The 15,086-nt window shown below is 44.0% G+C and overlaps 1 protein-coding gene across 1 annotated transcript in view; it reads left to right on the top strand.

The window, feature by feature from the left end:
- The window catches only part of LOC149313131 (bone morphogenetic protein receptor type-1B-like), a 59,351-nt gene that overhangs the window by 30,949 nt on the left and 13,316 nt on the right, over window positions 1-15,086 (top strand). The window contains exons 4-6 of the mRNA XM_089527253.1: window positions 4,043-4,145; window positions 4,666-4,768; window positions 9,029-9,125. Coding sequence (XP_089383379.1) covers window positions 4,043-4,145; window positions 4,666-4,768; window positions 9,029-9,125 — 303 coding nt within the window. The remainder of the gene's footprint in view (window positions 1-4,042; window positions 4,146-4,665; window positions 4,769-9,028; window positions 9,126-15,086) is intronic.

The following is a 15,086-nucleotide window of genomic DNA, read 5'->3' as shown; positions in this document are numbered from 1 at the left end:
TTCATAGTGACATATGCAGAAATAATCAAGGTTACATTGGCATATAATTTTTTTTGGAAGAAGGTAACCAATACCACTTCTGCAGTGCCCCCTCTTTGTTATGCAAAAAATAGTTAGAGGACGGCTGGGTACAGATTGTACAGCTGCTCTTGAATACTGAAGGAGGAATGAGCAGCTTTACTCTATCTTCTTTCCATGCTCAAGAGTAGCCAGAATATGCTCAAGCACACCCCACAGCTGATCAGTGGCCAGGGAGAAAGAGTTGCGTCCAGTCTTGTTGCAAAGTGGAGGAAGGATTCAGGCTGTCGGTGAAGCTTCCACCATCTCATGTAAAGACATAGGTGGGAATGTACACTCCACCAGCATGGCATCAGATCTCAGCTTTACTTTCTTTGTTGGGTGTTTTTTTAAAGAAGCAATGTTCTGCCTAGTATTCCCACCCCTTGTGTAAGGCATTGGGAAGATACTCAGGTAAGTGATCTTAATAATAAATAAAACTTTTATTTATATCCTGCTTTTTGTGAAAACAATCAAAGCGGCGTACAGCATATTAAAAACATACAGCAATATATACATAATATCCCCCCTTAAAAAGAATTAAACTAGTTAAGATAAAAAATTACATGAATAAACAATTAAAATCTTATATGTGTATAGAGAGAACCAAAGACAAATTCTTAATTTCACAATTGTTCTCTCTTTAGGTCAAAATGATTATGGCTTGCATGATCTGATATTTTGCATTAAAGTCTTGGTTATTTATTTAGTTGCAACAACATACTGTAGTATCTTTGCTCAGGAAACTTATTTTACTGTAAGTCATTATATAAATTGGCTTGATTAAAATTATCCTAGGTAATTCTTAGTAATGATGCAGAATCTATGCATAGAATTCATTAAAAGTTTCACCCTTTTTTAATGGACCCTGAAGTTCCTTTCCATGAATGGAAGGGTTAATTCTATTTAGCAAAGGGAATCAGCTCCCACAGAAATCTCTGCTTCGAGAAAGAGAAAGAGTATAATTTTTGACCAAGTCCCTTGTCTTGCAAACCCCACTTCCGATGCACCTCCCAAGCTCCCTGATAGATGTTGGGAGGAAGCAGATAACTTATATCTCGAATAGAAAAGCAAGGCAGGATGTGTACGTGTGAAAAGGGCAGGGGATTCCATCATCTTCAATGGAAGAATTGTTATCATGCTTAATTTTATTTGCATTAAAATCAGGCAACTCAAAAGTGTCTAACCTTGGCTAGAATGTGCCCTACGTTGCCCCTCTTTTCATTCTTGTTGTTGCTGTTTGCCTTCAAGCCATTTTCAACTATCACAGGGTTTTCTTGGTTTGATTTGTTCAGAAGAGGGTTTGCCTTTGTCTTCCTCTAAAGCAGAGAGTAGCTTGCCCCACATCAGCTATTAGGTTTTCATGGCTGAACAGGGATTCCAACCCTCTCCTCTTGGAGTCCTAGTCTCAATACTGAAACCACTATACCACACTGCATGTCCCCTTTCATGCTACGTATTCCAAAAGTCATTCACTTTCTCCTCTTGGAGGAGCTCATTGTGAGGATTTCACTGGTGGTTATTAGCTGATAATTTTTTTTAAAGGCTAATTGCTATCCATTGTTCTGTTGCTGTATACTTCAATTATCCTTGCTCATTGATATGGAGGTATGGCACCATGTAAAATAAATAAAATGCAACATAATATAATATACCACCCTAATGGATGCTTTTCAGTCTCTTCTTGGCTGTTCTTTCTATTATTCTTTCCTGAGCATGAGTGATAGAATTATAATAGTACTCAGAAGAACAATTGTCTTATTTGAATTAACTAAATTCATTGCATGACAGTACAGCAGAAGTAATTGTCAAATGCAGCTTCCCTGCTATGCTTAAATAGCTAGTATTTCAGACATAAATTGTGTCTAGGTTTTCCAGAAACGTAGTTGGGAAATGTGCTATAGAGATACAAGATAACTTAGACATGTGGAGTTTGTTCAGTTTCTTCTTTTCTACCAGAGGAAATGTGTGTTAAATGGACTTCCAATCCAATTGAGGTAAGGATGGTAAAATTTAGAACATTTGCAGTAATAAATGGGCGGGGGGTGGGTGGTTGAGAGAATGTATCATAAACATATACAGAACTATCTTTCATTATTGCTTTAAGAGCATGGCATGTATTATGTGTAGCTTTATTCTCAAATTGAACTGTGTTTATATTTATGAAAGGTATAAATCCCTTTTAAAAATCCAAACAATAAGGATATATACCACATGTTACTAATTGAGATAAAAGTTGTTGTACTGCAGGGGCCTAAATCCACTTGCTATTTCAAACCAAAGTAGAGGCGTGGAATCAATAGGATTTACATAAGTGATAACTTGCTGTTCAGTGGTTTTCTTTTAGTTTAGACAAGCAGTTGGATTTAGGCTATGGTGTATCATATTTCCTAGTGGGGTATAGGCATATCTTACTTTCCAGTGGAAATCCTAGGAGTAAAAAAATAACACCAACATTTCAAATATAGACTATCAACATTATAAAGTAAGAGTTGTGGTCCACAGGATCAGGAGAAACTTATAAATCAGGGATGAGTAACTGTGGACTGGGGAGGGGGCGGGGGCGGGGCAAATTGGGCCCCACTGTACCTTCTCCCTCACATCAAAAGTGCTTTTTGACTTTGGGAGCCACAAAAATGGCCCTGGGGACTACATGTGGCCCATATGCCACACTTTGCCCACCCTTGTTGCAAATAGAGACGAGATCTCTTTTGATTGACAGCTTTAGCCAATCTTAACTATTGTTAATTTAGACAAGCCACTTTGAATAGTTACAATTTCAAGTTGGCTTATTTGAAACAAACTAGAGTTAATGCTGGTCAATGCTAAGAGAAGTTTGTTGATTGAGGCCTGATATAGACCGGCGCTTTGCGCAAGCCTGGGGCCAAAATTAGGGTTAAGCAGGGCTGGGTGTCCATATGCACCCAGCCCTACTATTGGAATGCAGGCGCCATCTTGCCGCGTCCCCATCCACACGGGGCATGCAAAGATGACGTCTGCGTGGTGCAGTGCCCAAACAGCGCCACACAGAAGTGCTCCGATGGCACCCCACACACAGTGTAAAAAGAAGCCACCAGGAGTGGGTTCTTTTTCAGCCTCCTGGAGGCCGCACTGTTTGTCTACTGTGGCCTCCATCTGGGGCAGAAAGGGGCGGCATATCTCTGCCCCTTTCTGCCAGTTGTATCCCCCATTAGATGACATAACAAACTGTGCTAAAGGAAAAGCAGAAACTTCCAACACCCCACCCCTATGAAATGAGCCCAAGGATTGCTAGGGCTTAGCTTGTTTACATTAGAGGACCTAGACAATATGTGCAAGGATGGATGTCATGGTGCTCACTGTCACACTAGTCAGATTCAGTTTGTACACAAGACAAGGTGAAAATATGCAGTGAATTTGGAGGAAAGAGTAGCCATGCTAATGTGCTACAGCCACAACAAGAGATAAATTTGGTGGTTGACAGGCTTGATTTGGCATGTTTCACCAACTCCAGCCTATTCCAGGTGTATCTGATGAATTTCTCTAAGCTAGTGCCAAATAAAACTTACCAGTATTTAAGGTGCCACAAGAGTCACTCTAGTTTTTACTGCCTTAAAGATCATGCTGGGAAATTATCAAATATGTTCATGCCATGTCTAGATTTGGAATCAACAAAAACAGCACATGTCTTGCTTGTTTCCTTTTGTTGGGCCAAAAATAACTTGAAACATGATACCTAAATAAATAAATAAATAAATTCACACTTCTTCCACCAGAGTGTACCAGAGTTCTCAGGAGAAAGGGAAGGAGTCAGTAGCAACAGTAACTAATGGATTGTCATGCGGCATGTACCATATAGCAGGCCATTCAAAATAAATACATTTCATTGAAATTTCATTAAAGGTTTTCCAACGCAGGATGATGTTAATTATGAACAATGTCAGGATACTTGTGAGAATTTCTAGATAAATAGAAGTATTTATGTTTCTCTTTTTTCTCCACACAGTACTGATGGCTACTGCTTTGCCATGATAGAAGATGACGACTCTGGAGGACAGACCTTCACCACAGGCTGTATAGGATTAGAAGGCTCTGATTTCCAATGCCGGGTAAGTTGTGTAATAGATTTGATTTTTCCATTACTTTATCTGTGAACTAACCTAGATATGGTTTTACATTGTCTGTGGACAGAATAGAGACATACTGGTTTTTCTTTCTTCTTTCAGGAAATTTCTACTATATGTAAGAGACTAGTATATTCTAGTATTGTCCAGTAGCCTATCTACACAGATCAGCAAAATTGTACAATTATTGTTTTTTGAGAAATGATGCATATCGTACAGAAAATTCTGGTTTGGATTGTGAAATCAGTATTAAATAAGATAGTTTAGCACTGATCCTTTGGTTCAAGTTATTTAAATGTAAGGCACATTTACAAATACTGGATTTCCTCTGTAGGATTTTTCACTGGAATGGCATTTAGTCATGAATTCAGTTTCCATTGTATGCCTCCTTGAATATGCATATTACTTACTGAAGTAATATGGTCCAAGAAGGATAATATCATTTGTTTTTTTCTAAATGTTGACCATTTGGGGAAACATATACTCATGTCTTCTCTTATTTCAGGACACTCCATTGTCACAACCAAGGAGATTAATTGCATGTTGCACAGATCAAAATTTCTGTAATAAGGATCTTCATCCTACTCTGCCACCACTGGAAGGTCGAGGTAACAGAAAATACAAATCTTAGTTGCCTATCTGTATATTGTCTTTTTTAAAAAAATGAAACTAACCAGTAAGAATTTGGGGTACAGTGATGACATTTAATGTAAGCATTATGCATATACATATTGTTCGTTCAGCTAAAATGTTTTTAGGATGGTTTTCTGAAGATAAGCAGCTTGGTGCTACCAAGTCAAGAAAAAGCATATTCATTATTTTTTTTTAAAAAAAGCTGAGATATTTACATTACCCGGTTTGCTGATTAGGTAATAGGCCTGAATGTGAATTTCTCTGAATTATATTATATTTTCTGTTTCTGCTAGAAACTATTTTATTAAGGTATACATTTCCTTATGAATCGTTATAGCCTAGACCTATTGATAGTCCCAGTAGGTTGGACCAGTTGATCAATGGGATTGCTAACCTTTTTTCCTTCACTAGTTTGGCTCTGTTTGAGTCAAGCAACTGAGTTAAGGCTTTAGTGCAAAAATTCATTAATGAAATATCCTGTTTGGTACCATTCATGATTGGTGCAGATGCACTGTTTTCTGAAAGTGCCTTTCCATGTCTGGAATTTTCTGTGGACCATTGTCTAAATATGAGAGGAAAAAAAGAGTTGTGTACATGTGGATACATCAGAATGAGGCATGAATGACTAAGCAGGTATGAGGGCAGGGAATGTTTTGGTGCCCCCTCCCCCCAGGAGGCAAGATTTGAAAGAAAAAATCCCCTAGCAACAACAATTTAGCTACATTATCTGTTCACAATTCTAAATAGCCTCCTCATCTAGCAAATAAAATAAAATCTTCTGATGAGTACAAGAAGACCCTGTGCTAGTCAGGCAGTGTGCTTATTACAAGAAAGCAGGAAAAATAATCAGATCCTAATATAACATTGCCATTTTAAACAATAAAAAGAAATATTACTGGAAATCCCAATGAAAAGGCAGACTGCGGCAAATGAGAGGAGAAATCCGTCTTTACCGATTTAACACTCTCATAAGCAGAAGTGTTGGTGCCACCATGTCTGGCTCCCCGCCTGTATAGCTGGTGATTGAATGAGATGGGCATTGATGACTGGGAGAAAGGATATGTGTACGACCTACAGTTGTCAGGCCTTAACTCGCCAATGCAGTAGAGCCAAACACTGCCAGCATGCAGGAAGAGGAAGAAATGGTCAGGGCTTGGAAAAATCCTCCCTGTTTGGACTAAAATCTCAGGTTCCCTCAGTTAAGCACTTTCCCAGTGTCTGGACATTCAACAGGAAATTCTTCCCACCAAAATGAATAGGAGTGATTCCTATTCATTCTGTGTAGGGTGTGCCCAAGTTAATTTTGTAGCTTAGGACAGATTCTAGTTGGAACAGTGGTGTTTTATAATTCCAGCTTTGTTCTCAGGTAGCTTAATATGATTATTGAACTGTATAAAAAACATTGTATCATTTTAGGCAGTTCTGTGAAGCATTTTCCATTTTATTATTCTCTGTGTATGTACCTTCAAGTCATCTGTCAAATTATGGCAACCATATGAATTGCTTAGGGTTTTCTTAGTCAAAAACAGTCAGGTGATTTTACCAGTTCTTTCCTCTGAAGTATAATCTACAGCCCTGGTGTTCATTGGTGGCCTTCCATCTAACCAGGGCTGATCCTGCTTAGTTTTCCAGATCAGATGGTTTCTTGCCCAGTATTAATTTTACACTATTAATCCAGTGAATGGTGATCTGTATATTCTAAAAAACCACACACATCTTCCACTGTAAAAACTGTCATATTAATATTACATCTCACAAATCCATTATGAAATAATAGCCCCCTAGCCCCCATCACCTGTAATAACCATTTGTTACGGGAATCTCACTAAGTTTACTCTAGAATGGATAAATATTTCTCCCTTTACTGCAGGGGACACTTCTCCATGAAAGTATGACATTACATAATCATGTCTCTCCTTAAATACAGTTTGCTTGTTAACTAGTTGTTAGGCAGTGTCAAATTCCTCCTGTCCCTGAGAGCTTGTGAATGGACATTAACTATCTACCAGGTTCTTATTCTGTATTCCCAACAGACTACATTCCAAAGTCTGCAAAGCCTGTACTAAGATGTTCATTTCCTTCTCAAGCACACTGTTTATGGAATATATCTATATGAGTGGTATTTAGGCTGAATCTGCACTGCAGAAGTAATCTGGTTTGACACCACTTTAACTACCATGGCTCAATGCTTCAGGAATGGTAGTTTGTTGTGGAGCTCTGGTGCCACAATGCACTACCATTCCCAGAACTCCATAGCATTGATTCATGACAGTTAAAGTGGTGTCAGACCAGATTATTTCAGCAGTGGGGGTGCAGCTATAGTGGAATAAAATATTGCACCCAGTCCATGAAAACTCTGCCATGTTTACATCTACTCCCAATTAAGGACAAATAAATATATAGTTTAAGAGTGTAGTCATTTAATTAAGTGGTTTGTAAACACTGTTTTGTATCTCTGAATGGAATCTCCATCTTAGAGAATTTTGTAGCCTTCCTGTTACAGCTGACTGACATTCCTATGTCATATTAGGGAAGATGTCATTGGTCACAGTCCACCAGGAATTGGTGCACGTCCTTTTGTTACCACGCTATGTTCTGTTAAAGTTTTTCCATTTAGACACTATCTTCCACACTACACACACAAATGCATGCATTGGAAGGGATTTTTCACCCATTAACAGTTATGTTCCTCATGCATTACACATAATGACTTCTCAGTTAAGAAATACCACTCTCTCACAGATGGCACTGCTCTGGCTAGCTTGTGCCTCCTATGATACACAAGACCAGTATTGAGCCTGATAAGTGTAGCATTTACCATGTTGTGCTTTTTTCAGAAATGAAACCAAAGAAACTCAAAACTACTATTCCATGATTTTGATGAAACTGGAGATGCATTGCTGGGTGCAAGCCACCCTAATTTCACAAACATGATGCTCTTTTCTCTCTGTGTCTTTATCTTTGTCTTATTAACTTTATTTTTCTGAAGGTGTTTAATTTGCAACAGATACAGACTGTTGTAGGCAATTTGTATTTGAGGGTGGGGGGAAGACAAGTGGAAACATAGCTCTGATTAACAGTAATACAGAGCATTTGTTCCCCATCTGCTTGCCCCAGTAGCAGCCTTTTCCTTCATAGGGACAGCTGATCTCCCTGGTGGATTCTCAGTTTCCAGCCCCCCTCACTTGGAGTGATGGCTCAGGTACAAATCTGCTAGCCTAGTGAGAATACAGCACGGCAGTGTTTTCCTGATTGCCAGTGTCTCTTTACAAAAGGGATTTCAAAAAGAACAACATTGTCTTGAGTGTTCATGCCTGTAATATACTAGTAGCAGGTAATGTTAGGTTAAAACACTAAACCTGATGCAAACAGGAGGCACATTGTTTGTCAGTCTCTCACATTTGAAGCAAACTAGGAGGAAATGTTGTTGTCAGGGGGCCAAAATAGAAGAAGAAACCAGAGCTTAGAAATAAAAGCGCACAGGAGAAAGCCAAGTCCCCAAGGAATAGCCCCCGGTCGCATCACTCTGGTAATCTGAAATACAGTAAGCCTTATTTCTGGACAGATCAATAAGAATAGAGTTTCCACTGCTTTTTGGCTTGCTCCAGTTTATCATATACTGGCCTGTTACAGACAGCCAAAATAAAGCTGCTTCGAGTCACAGTGGAGGTATGGTGTTTCAATGATACATGTGTCCTAAGAGTCCAGACGTCACACCAAAGCCACACTCCAGCCTGGAGCATGGCTTTGGTGTGACTTCTGGACTCTTAGGACGCATGCATCATTGAAACACCATACCTCTACTGTGACTCGAAGCAGCTTTATTTTGGCTGTCTGTAACAGACCACTATGGTACAAGATAATCAGAATGAAAAAGCTCCTCCTGATCCAAAATAACTGGATGTACGTTAGAAGTGTTAGTACACTGAAGATAGAGAACCTCATCTGTACTAGCGATCTCTAAACACCTCTAGCTCTTATGCACATTAGTGACCATGGTGAATTGGGTTAGAGTGGTGGCATTTGGCATCGAAAATTGGCCAGTTTAAGAAAACAATTGAACCATAAAAGCTGAGCCAGAGTTACTGCTGTTGATAGTTGGCCTTTGTTCTGTTTTTACTATTTGAATCACAATTGTAAGCTGTCTCAAACAATTGGCGACACAAGGTATGAATTACATACATAAGGTAAATATAGTAATTTTCAATCATTTGAAATGTTTGTTTTTATTTGAGGTTTCGCAGAAGGAAATGCTCACCACAAGGCCTTGCTGATTTCAGTTACTGTTTGTAGTGTACTCCTTGTGCTTATCATCATATTCTGTTATTTCAGGTAAGTTTGAGGAGCTCATAATTCTTCTCTTCACTGCTCATTTTAAACACCCTTGTTCTGAATTTGTAAACAGCAATGACAAAGCAAGCAGAACTTTAAGAAAATGTATTCTATATTCTAGTAATGCTGAGGTCCCACAAATGTTAAGGTCACACAGATGTTAACAGGATCTTATTTTAAAGTGACTTTTATTTTCATAGCAAGGAATTTTCAAAGTTAACATTTCTTTTTAATTAGAGAACTGATCAGCCAACAATAGATGATTAATAACTGGAGCAAGAAGCCACTTCAGGCAGTAGTCTCATTTGCTGATTTACTCACTGAAAATTTAAAATGTTCTTGCAGTCTTCTGTGATGTGATCGTTGAACAGAAGGTGGGCCCGAGATGTCCAAATGGAGAGAATGAGAAAATAGAGGGAGCATGTGGGGTTTCAGGTGCTGTATTGGCTCAAAATCATGGATAAAGTATGCTTCTCTAAGGAGGTTGCTGAACTGAGCATCAGATGGACCCTTTGCAACTTGTGCAAAACATCTAACCATAAAAGGAGATGTGCTATCTACTGGCAATATCTATAGGCTTTGTTGAAATGAACCAATAAACTTTAAGAATATACAGTGCTGAAAGCCGCAGGGGGAGAAGGGGTGGTGCGTCCCATAGGGATGAATGAGGTGTGTGCCGCCACGCCTCCACGCCACTGCATGCATGAGCCCCATTCATTTAAATGGGGCTCGAGCATAGGTGGTATTTGCTTTACGCAGGGGAGTCTGGAACGGATCCCCCACGTAAAGAAAGGGCAAACTGTATTGTAATTCTCTAAATGTTAGTATGCAAAGGGATCTTGCAGAACCTTTGAGACTAACTGTGACAAAGAAGTTGTAGCATCAGGTTTCATAGACTAGATCTTTCCTCAAATGCTGTGGAAGGTTGTGTAAATGTTGGTAAATGAGCTCTTGGTATCTGCTAAGGTTTGGTTTCAGAACTCTCCCACCCCCACAAAATCTGTGGAGACTCAAGTCCCATTATAGACAATAGAATAGTAAAATAGTGTCCCTTCTATAAAATGGCAAAATCAAGGTTTGCTTTTAGGAATTTTTTAAAAAAAATATTTTCAAGCTGTTGATGGTTGAATCCATGTATACAGAATCCAGGGATATGTAGGACCAACTGTATTGTTAGTTGACAGAATAAAGCGACTTGGAGGGGAAGTTCATTTCTTTTTAAAGGCTGTTGTTTTGGGATGCTTGGATGACTTGGGTGTTCTACTTCACAACTCCTGATGAAAGCAGCCAGACCAGTACAGCTCTTTTTTCTGACCTTTTAAGTGTATTTACTCTAAGGAATGGATGTAACTGTGATTATCTTATCTGTCTTCACATTGAATTTGTACTTTTCACAAGCATTTGAAATGAGTTTGCATGCCACCTGATTCCCTAGTCAGTGGGTGACAGTTCAAAGAAAGAGAAGAAAATCCTTTCCTTCATCATTAAGAAGGATCATGGGTTAACATCTAGAATTTAGTAATGGCATTTCCAGGAGGAGGTAATGAAAATTGATCTGAAATTATGAGTAACTCAGGAATGAGCAATTTAATATTTTTTATTTAATAGCTAGCATTGGACTGTTCACTACAGGGACCCTTTCACACAGGACAGTTACAGCACTATGATTCCACTTTATGCCATGGTTTGATGCAGTGCAATTTGTAGTTTAGGGAAGAACATTTATAATTCTCAACCAGAGATTTCTGATGCCTCACCAAACTACAAACCCCAGGATTCCATAGGATGTTCCTATAGTAATTAAAGAGGGTTTAGAATACTGTGATTTCATATTGCTGTGTAAAACCACTACTAGATAATGTTATCTGGAATTTAGGAGAGAGATTTTGTAGCATCTTTGAGACTAACTGAAAGAAAGAAGTTGGCAACATGAGCTTTCGTAGACTTAAGTGTGCTTCTTCAGATGCATTTGGAATTTTGGAGTTCAAATTCACCAGTATGCTGATGACACAACTCTATCTCTCCTTTCCTTCTAACAAATGAAGCCGCCCAACTTACCGGGCTGGTGTTGTTGTGGGGAAGAAGGCGCCCTAGTCTCTGCAATTGTGTCTCACCCCAGCAGCCTTTGGGCCGGCAGGAAGGACCGCCATTGGCTGCTGGGGTGGAAAGGGTGGCTCTTTTGCACTGAGTGCTAGGACTACATGTCCCAGCTTGTATTGCAAAAGGGACCCCCGAGCACAGCCTATTGGTGGAAGGGGTCTGAAAGGTGCCTCTGCTCTTTCCAGGCCCCTTATTGGTGGGCGGGACTATTTAAGTCCGTGTTGCACACCATCCGGTGCCATTTTAGCTTTGCAATCCCATCCTCCCTCCCTTGGCTAGGGTTTTTTTGTCACAGCTTTGTTTTAGGGCAGCAGCATAGGCCCTGTATCTGGTGGGTGTGGTTTCCAGGGCTCCATAGCACTGGATCGGGAGTCCATTGGACCCGGGAGCTCTGAGGGCAGGCGGTGTGGCCATTGCGGGGACCACATCAAGTGAACATCTCCCGGTGATTAGGGGCTTATTGGAATATGCAACTGATCAGTTGCATATATACGAGAGGGCATTTCTGTTGCCCTTACGTCATCTCGATGCTTGGTCACGACCAAGCAACCTTCCATCAATCAACTGGGGTGTTGATTGATGTTTCCAGATCTGGACCTTATGCTTTGGGCCAACCCTACCCTTTGTGCTGTTTGTTAATAAAGTTGTGGCCTTTTCCTCCAATTCTGTGTTGTTGTCTTATTGGATGGCTTCCTTCCCACAGCAAAAGTGAAGCTGTGTTGGTACTAAAGCAGTATGTTAGTAATGGACTGGATGAGGGCAAACATACTGAAGCTTAATCAAGAGCTGCTCCTGGTTAGTCAAAAGACACACCAGGGAACAGGCATTCAGCTTGTATTGGTTGGGGTTACATTCTTCTTGAATTATCATCATCATCATCATCATCATCATCATCATCTTGCTTTTTCCTGAAGAAATCAAAGCGGATTCCAACAGTATAAATAAAACATCAAACAATTAAAAATTACATTTTAAAAACCCCAGGTTTGAAGCTGAGGTGTACTCTTGGATTCAGATTTGACTTAGATGCTCAGGTTTATGGCCATGGCCAGGAGTGCATTTGCATAGTTTAAAAGTTTGTCAGCTGCACTCTTTCCTTGAGATGTCAGATCAGGCTATGTTGACACATGCCTTGATAACATCCTGGCTGGGTTAATGTGTTGCACTTGATGTGGGGCTGCCTTTGGAATCTGTTCAGACTTCTCGGGTTCAAAACATTGTGGCCAAGCTGTTGGTTGCAGGGAATGTATAACTTCCTTGATGGAACAGCTTCAGTGGCTACCAATCTGTTTCTGGGCATCATCGTCATCATCATCATCTTCTCTTACCAGTCTATTCCTGATTGCCTAGAGTAAATGTTAACCAGCACTTTGTATCTTGCCAAAAAACCAACTGGAAATCAATTGAGCGATTTTAATATTGGTGTGATATGATCACTTCTGGATGTACCAGTGACCAATCTGGCTGCCGTGTTTTACACTAATTGAAATTTGTGAATTTGATACAGAAGTAGCCCAATGTACAATACATTGCAAAAAGTCCACCATTGAGGTCACTAGTGTGTACACTACCATCTTCAGGTCCTCCAGTTCTAGGAAGGGGCACAACTGGAGTAACAGCCGAAACTTGATAGTAGTAAGCACTCCTGGTTGTTGTCATTTGGAGTGATGGATCCAAAAGCAGTCTCAGGGTGCGAACATAGTCTTTCAGGGGGAGTGTAACTCCATCCAGGCACACCTCTAAACCTAGTTTAGGACCCTTGAAAAGCATCTATGTCTTGTCAGGGTTCAGCTTCAGTTTTTCCTCATCCAGCCCATTACCCCTTCATTCATTCAGAGGCATTCATTCAGATGAGACATATTATCTTTAGCAGTTCAGCCCATGCATCTGGGGAAGTAGACCAGCTGCAACTTCTTTTACACAATTAGTTTTAAAGGTGCTAGATACTCCAGAGCAGGGGTAGGCAACCTTTTTGAGCCGGGGGCCGGGTTGGTGTCCCTCAGACAACCGGGGGGCCGAAGCCGGGGGGTGGAGCTTCCACCCCGGGGGCAGGGCCACATGCTGGGGGCAGAGCTTCCACCCCCAGGGGCGGAGCTTCCACCCCCAAGGGCCATGCCACCTCCTCTTTGCCGGCCCCTGACGGGGCCCCAGGCCCTGTCAGAGGCCAGGAAAGAGCCGGCGGGGACCGCCAGCGCTGGAGGCCTCCCCGTCTTTGCTGGCCCCTGACACCAGGGCCCCGCTGCCGCCGTCGGAGCCCTCCTGGAGGGCCCCTGCGACGGCAACTGGCCTCCCAGCGGGCCCCTGGGAGGCCAGTTGCTGTCCCTTGGGCCATCCAGGAGGGCTCCTGCGACGGCAGGGGGCCTCCCAGAGGCCCGTTGCCTTTGCTGGGGTCCTCCAGGAGGGCCCAAGGGACAGCAACTGGCCTCCCAGGGGCCCACTGCTACCGCTGGAACCCTCCTGGAGGGACCCTGCGATGGCAACGGGCCTCCCAGGGGTCCGCTGCCGCCGTTGGAGCCCTCCTGGAGGACCCCGGTGAAGGCAACTGGCCTCCCAGGGGCCCGCTGCCGCCATTGGAGCCCTCCTGGAGGACACCGGTGCAGGCAACGGGCCTCTGGGAGGCCCTCTGCCGTTGCAGGAGCCCTCCTGGAGGGCCCAAGGGACAGCAATTGGCCTCCCAGGGGCCCGCTGCCGTCGCAGGAGCCCTCCTGGAGGGCCCCAGCGATGGCAACTGGCCTCCCAGGGGCCCGCTGCCGTCGCAGGAGCCCTCCTGGAGGGCCCCAGCGATGGCAACTGGCCTCCCAGGGGCCCGCTGCCGTCGCAGGAGCCCTCCTGGAGGGCCCCAGCGACGGCAACTGGCCTCCCAGGGGCCCGCTGCCGCCGTTGGAGCCCTCCTGGAGGACCCCGGTGAAGGCAACTGGCCTCCCAGGGGCCCGCTGCTGCCATTGGAGCCCTCCTGGAGGACCCCGGTGCAGGCAACGGGCCTCTGGGAGACCCTCTGCCGTCGGAGGAGCCTCCTGGAGGGCCCAAGGGACAGCAACTTGCCTCCCAGGGGCCCGCTGCCGTTGCAGGAGCCCTCCTGGAGGGCCCCAGCGACGGCAAGTTGCCTCCCAGGGGCCCGCTGCCGTCGCAGGAGCCCTCCTGGAGGGCCCCAGCGGCGACAACTGGCCTCCCAGGGGCCCGCTGACGTCGCAGGAGCCCTCCTGGAGGGCCCCAGCGGCGGCAACTTGCCTCCCAGGGGCCCGCTGCCGTCGCAGGAGCCCTCCTGGAGGGCCCCAGCGGTGGCAACGGGCCTCCCAGGGGCCCGTTGCGGCTGCTGGAGCCCCATTTCGGGGCTCTGGAGGTCGCAGCGGGCCTCCCACAGGCCCGTTGCGGCTCCTGGAGCCCCGTTTCGAGGCTCCGGAGGACGCAGCGGGCCTCCCAGGGGCCCGTTGCGGCTGCTGGAGCCCCGTTTCGGGGCTCCGGAGGTCGCAGCGGGCCTCCCAGGGGACCGTTGCGGCTGCTGGAGCCCCGTTTTGGGGCTCCGGAGGACGCAGCGGGCCTCCCAGGGGCCCGTTGCGGCTGCTGGAGCCCCGTTTCGGGGCTCCGGAGGTCGCAGCGGGCCTCCAAGGGGCCCGTTGCGGCTGCTGGAGCCCCGTTTCGGGGCTCCAGAGGCCGCAGCGGGCCTCGTAATGGGCGCCGCCATTTTGCCCTTCAAAATGGCGGCTGAAGCCGCCGAAATCGGCAGCGATTTCGGCGGCGGGAGGGACCGGGGGCCGGCAGAAAGGCGCCCACGGGCCGGAGGTTGCCGACCCCTGCTCCAGAGTAATATGGCTCTGTTTCTGAATTCTATTTTTAGTTGAGGCTGTTTTTGAAGGAATGGAG

The sequence above is a fragment of the Sceloporus occidentalis genome, unplaced genomic scaffold (assembly GCF_023333645.1).
Source record: "Sceloporus occidentalis isolate IW3139 unplaced genomic scaffold, rSceOcc1.0.p SCAF_5, whole genome shotgun sequence".
NCBI classification, from domain to species: Eukaryota; Metazoa; Chordata; class Lepidosauria; order Squamata; family Phrynosomatidae; genus Sceloporus; species Sceloporus occidentalis.
The sequence above is the reverse complement of the archived record's forward strand: the minus strand, read 5'-3'. Positions and strand labels throughout refer to the sequence as shown.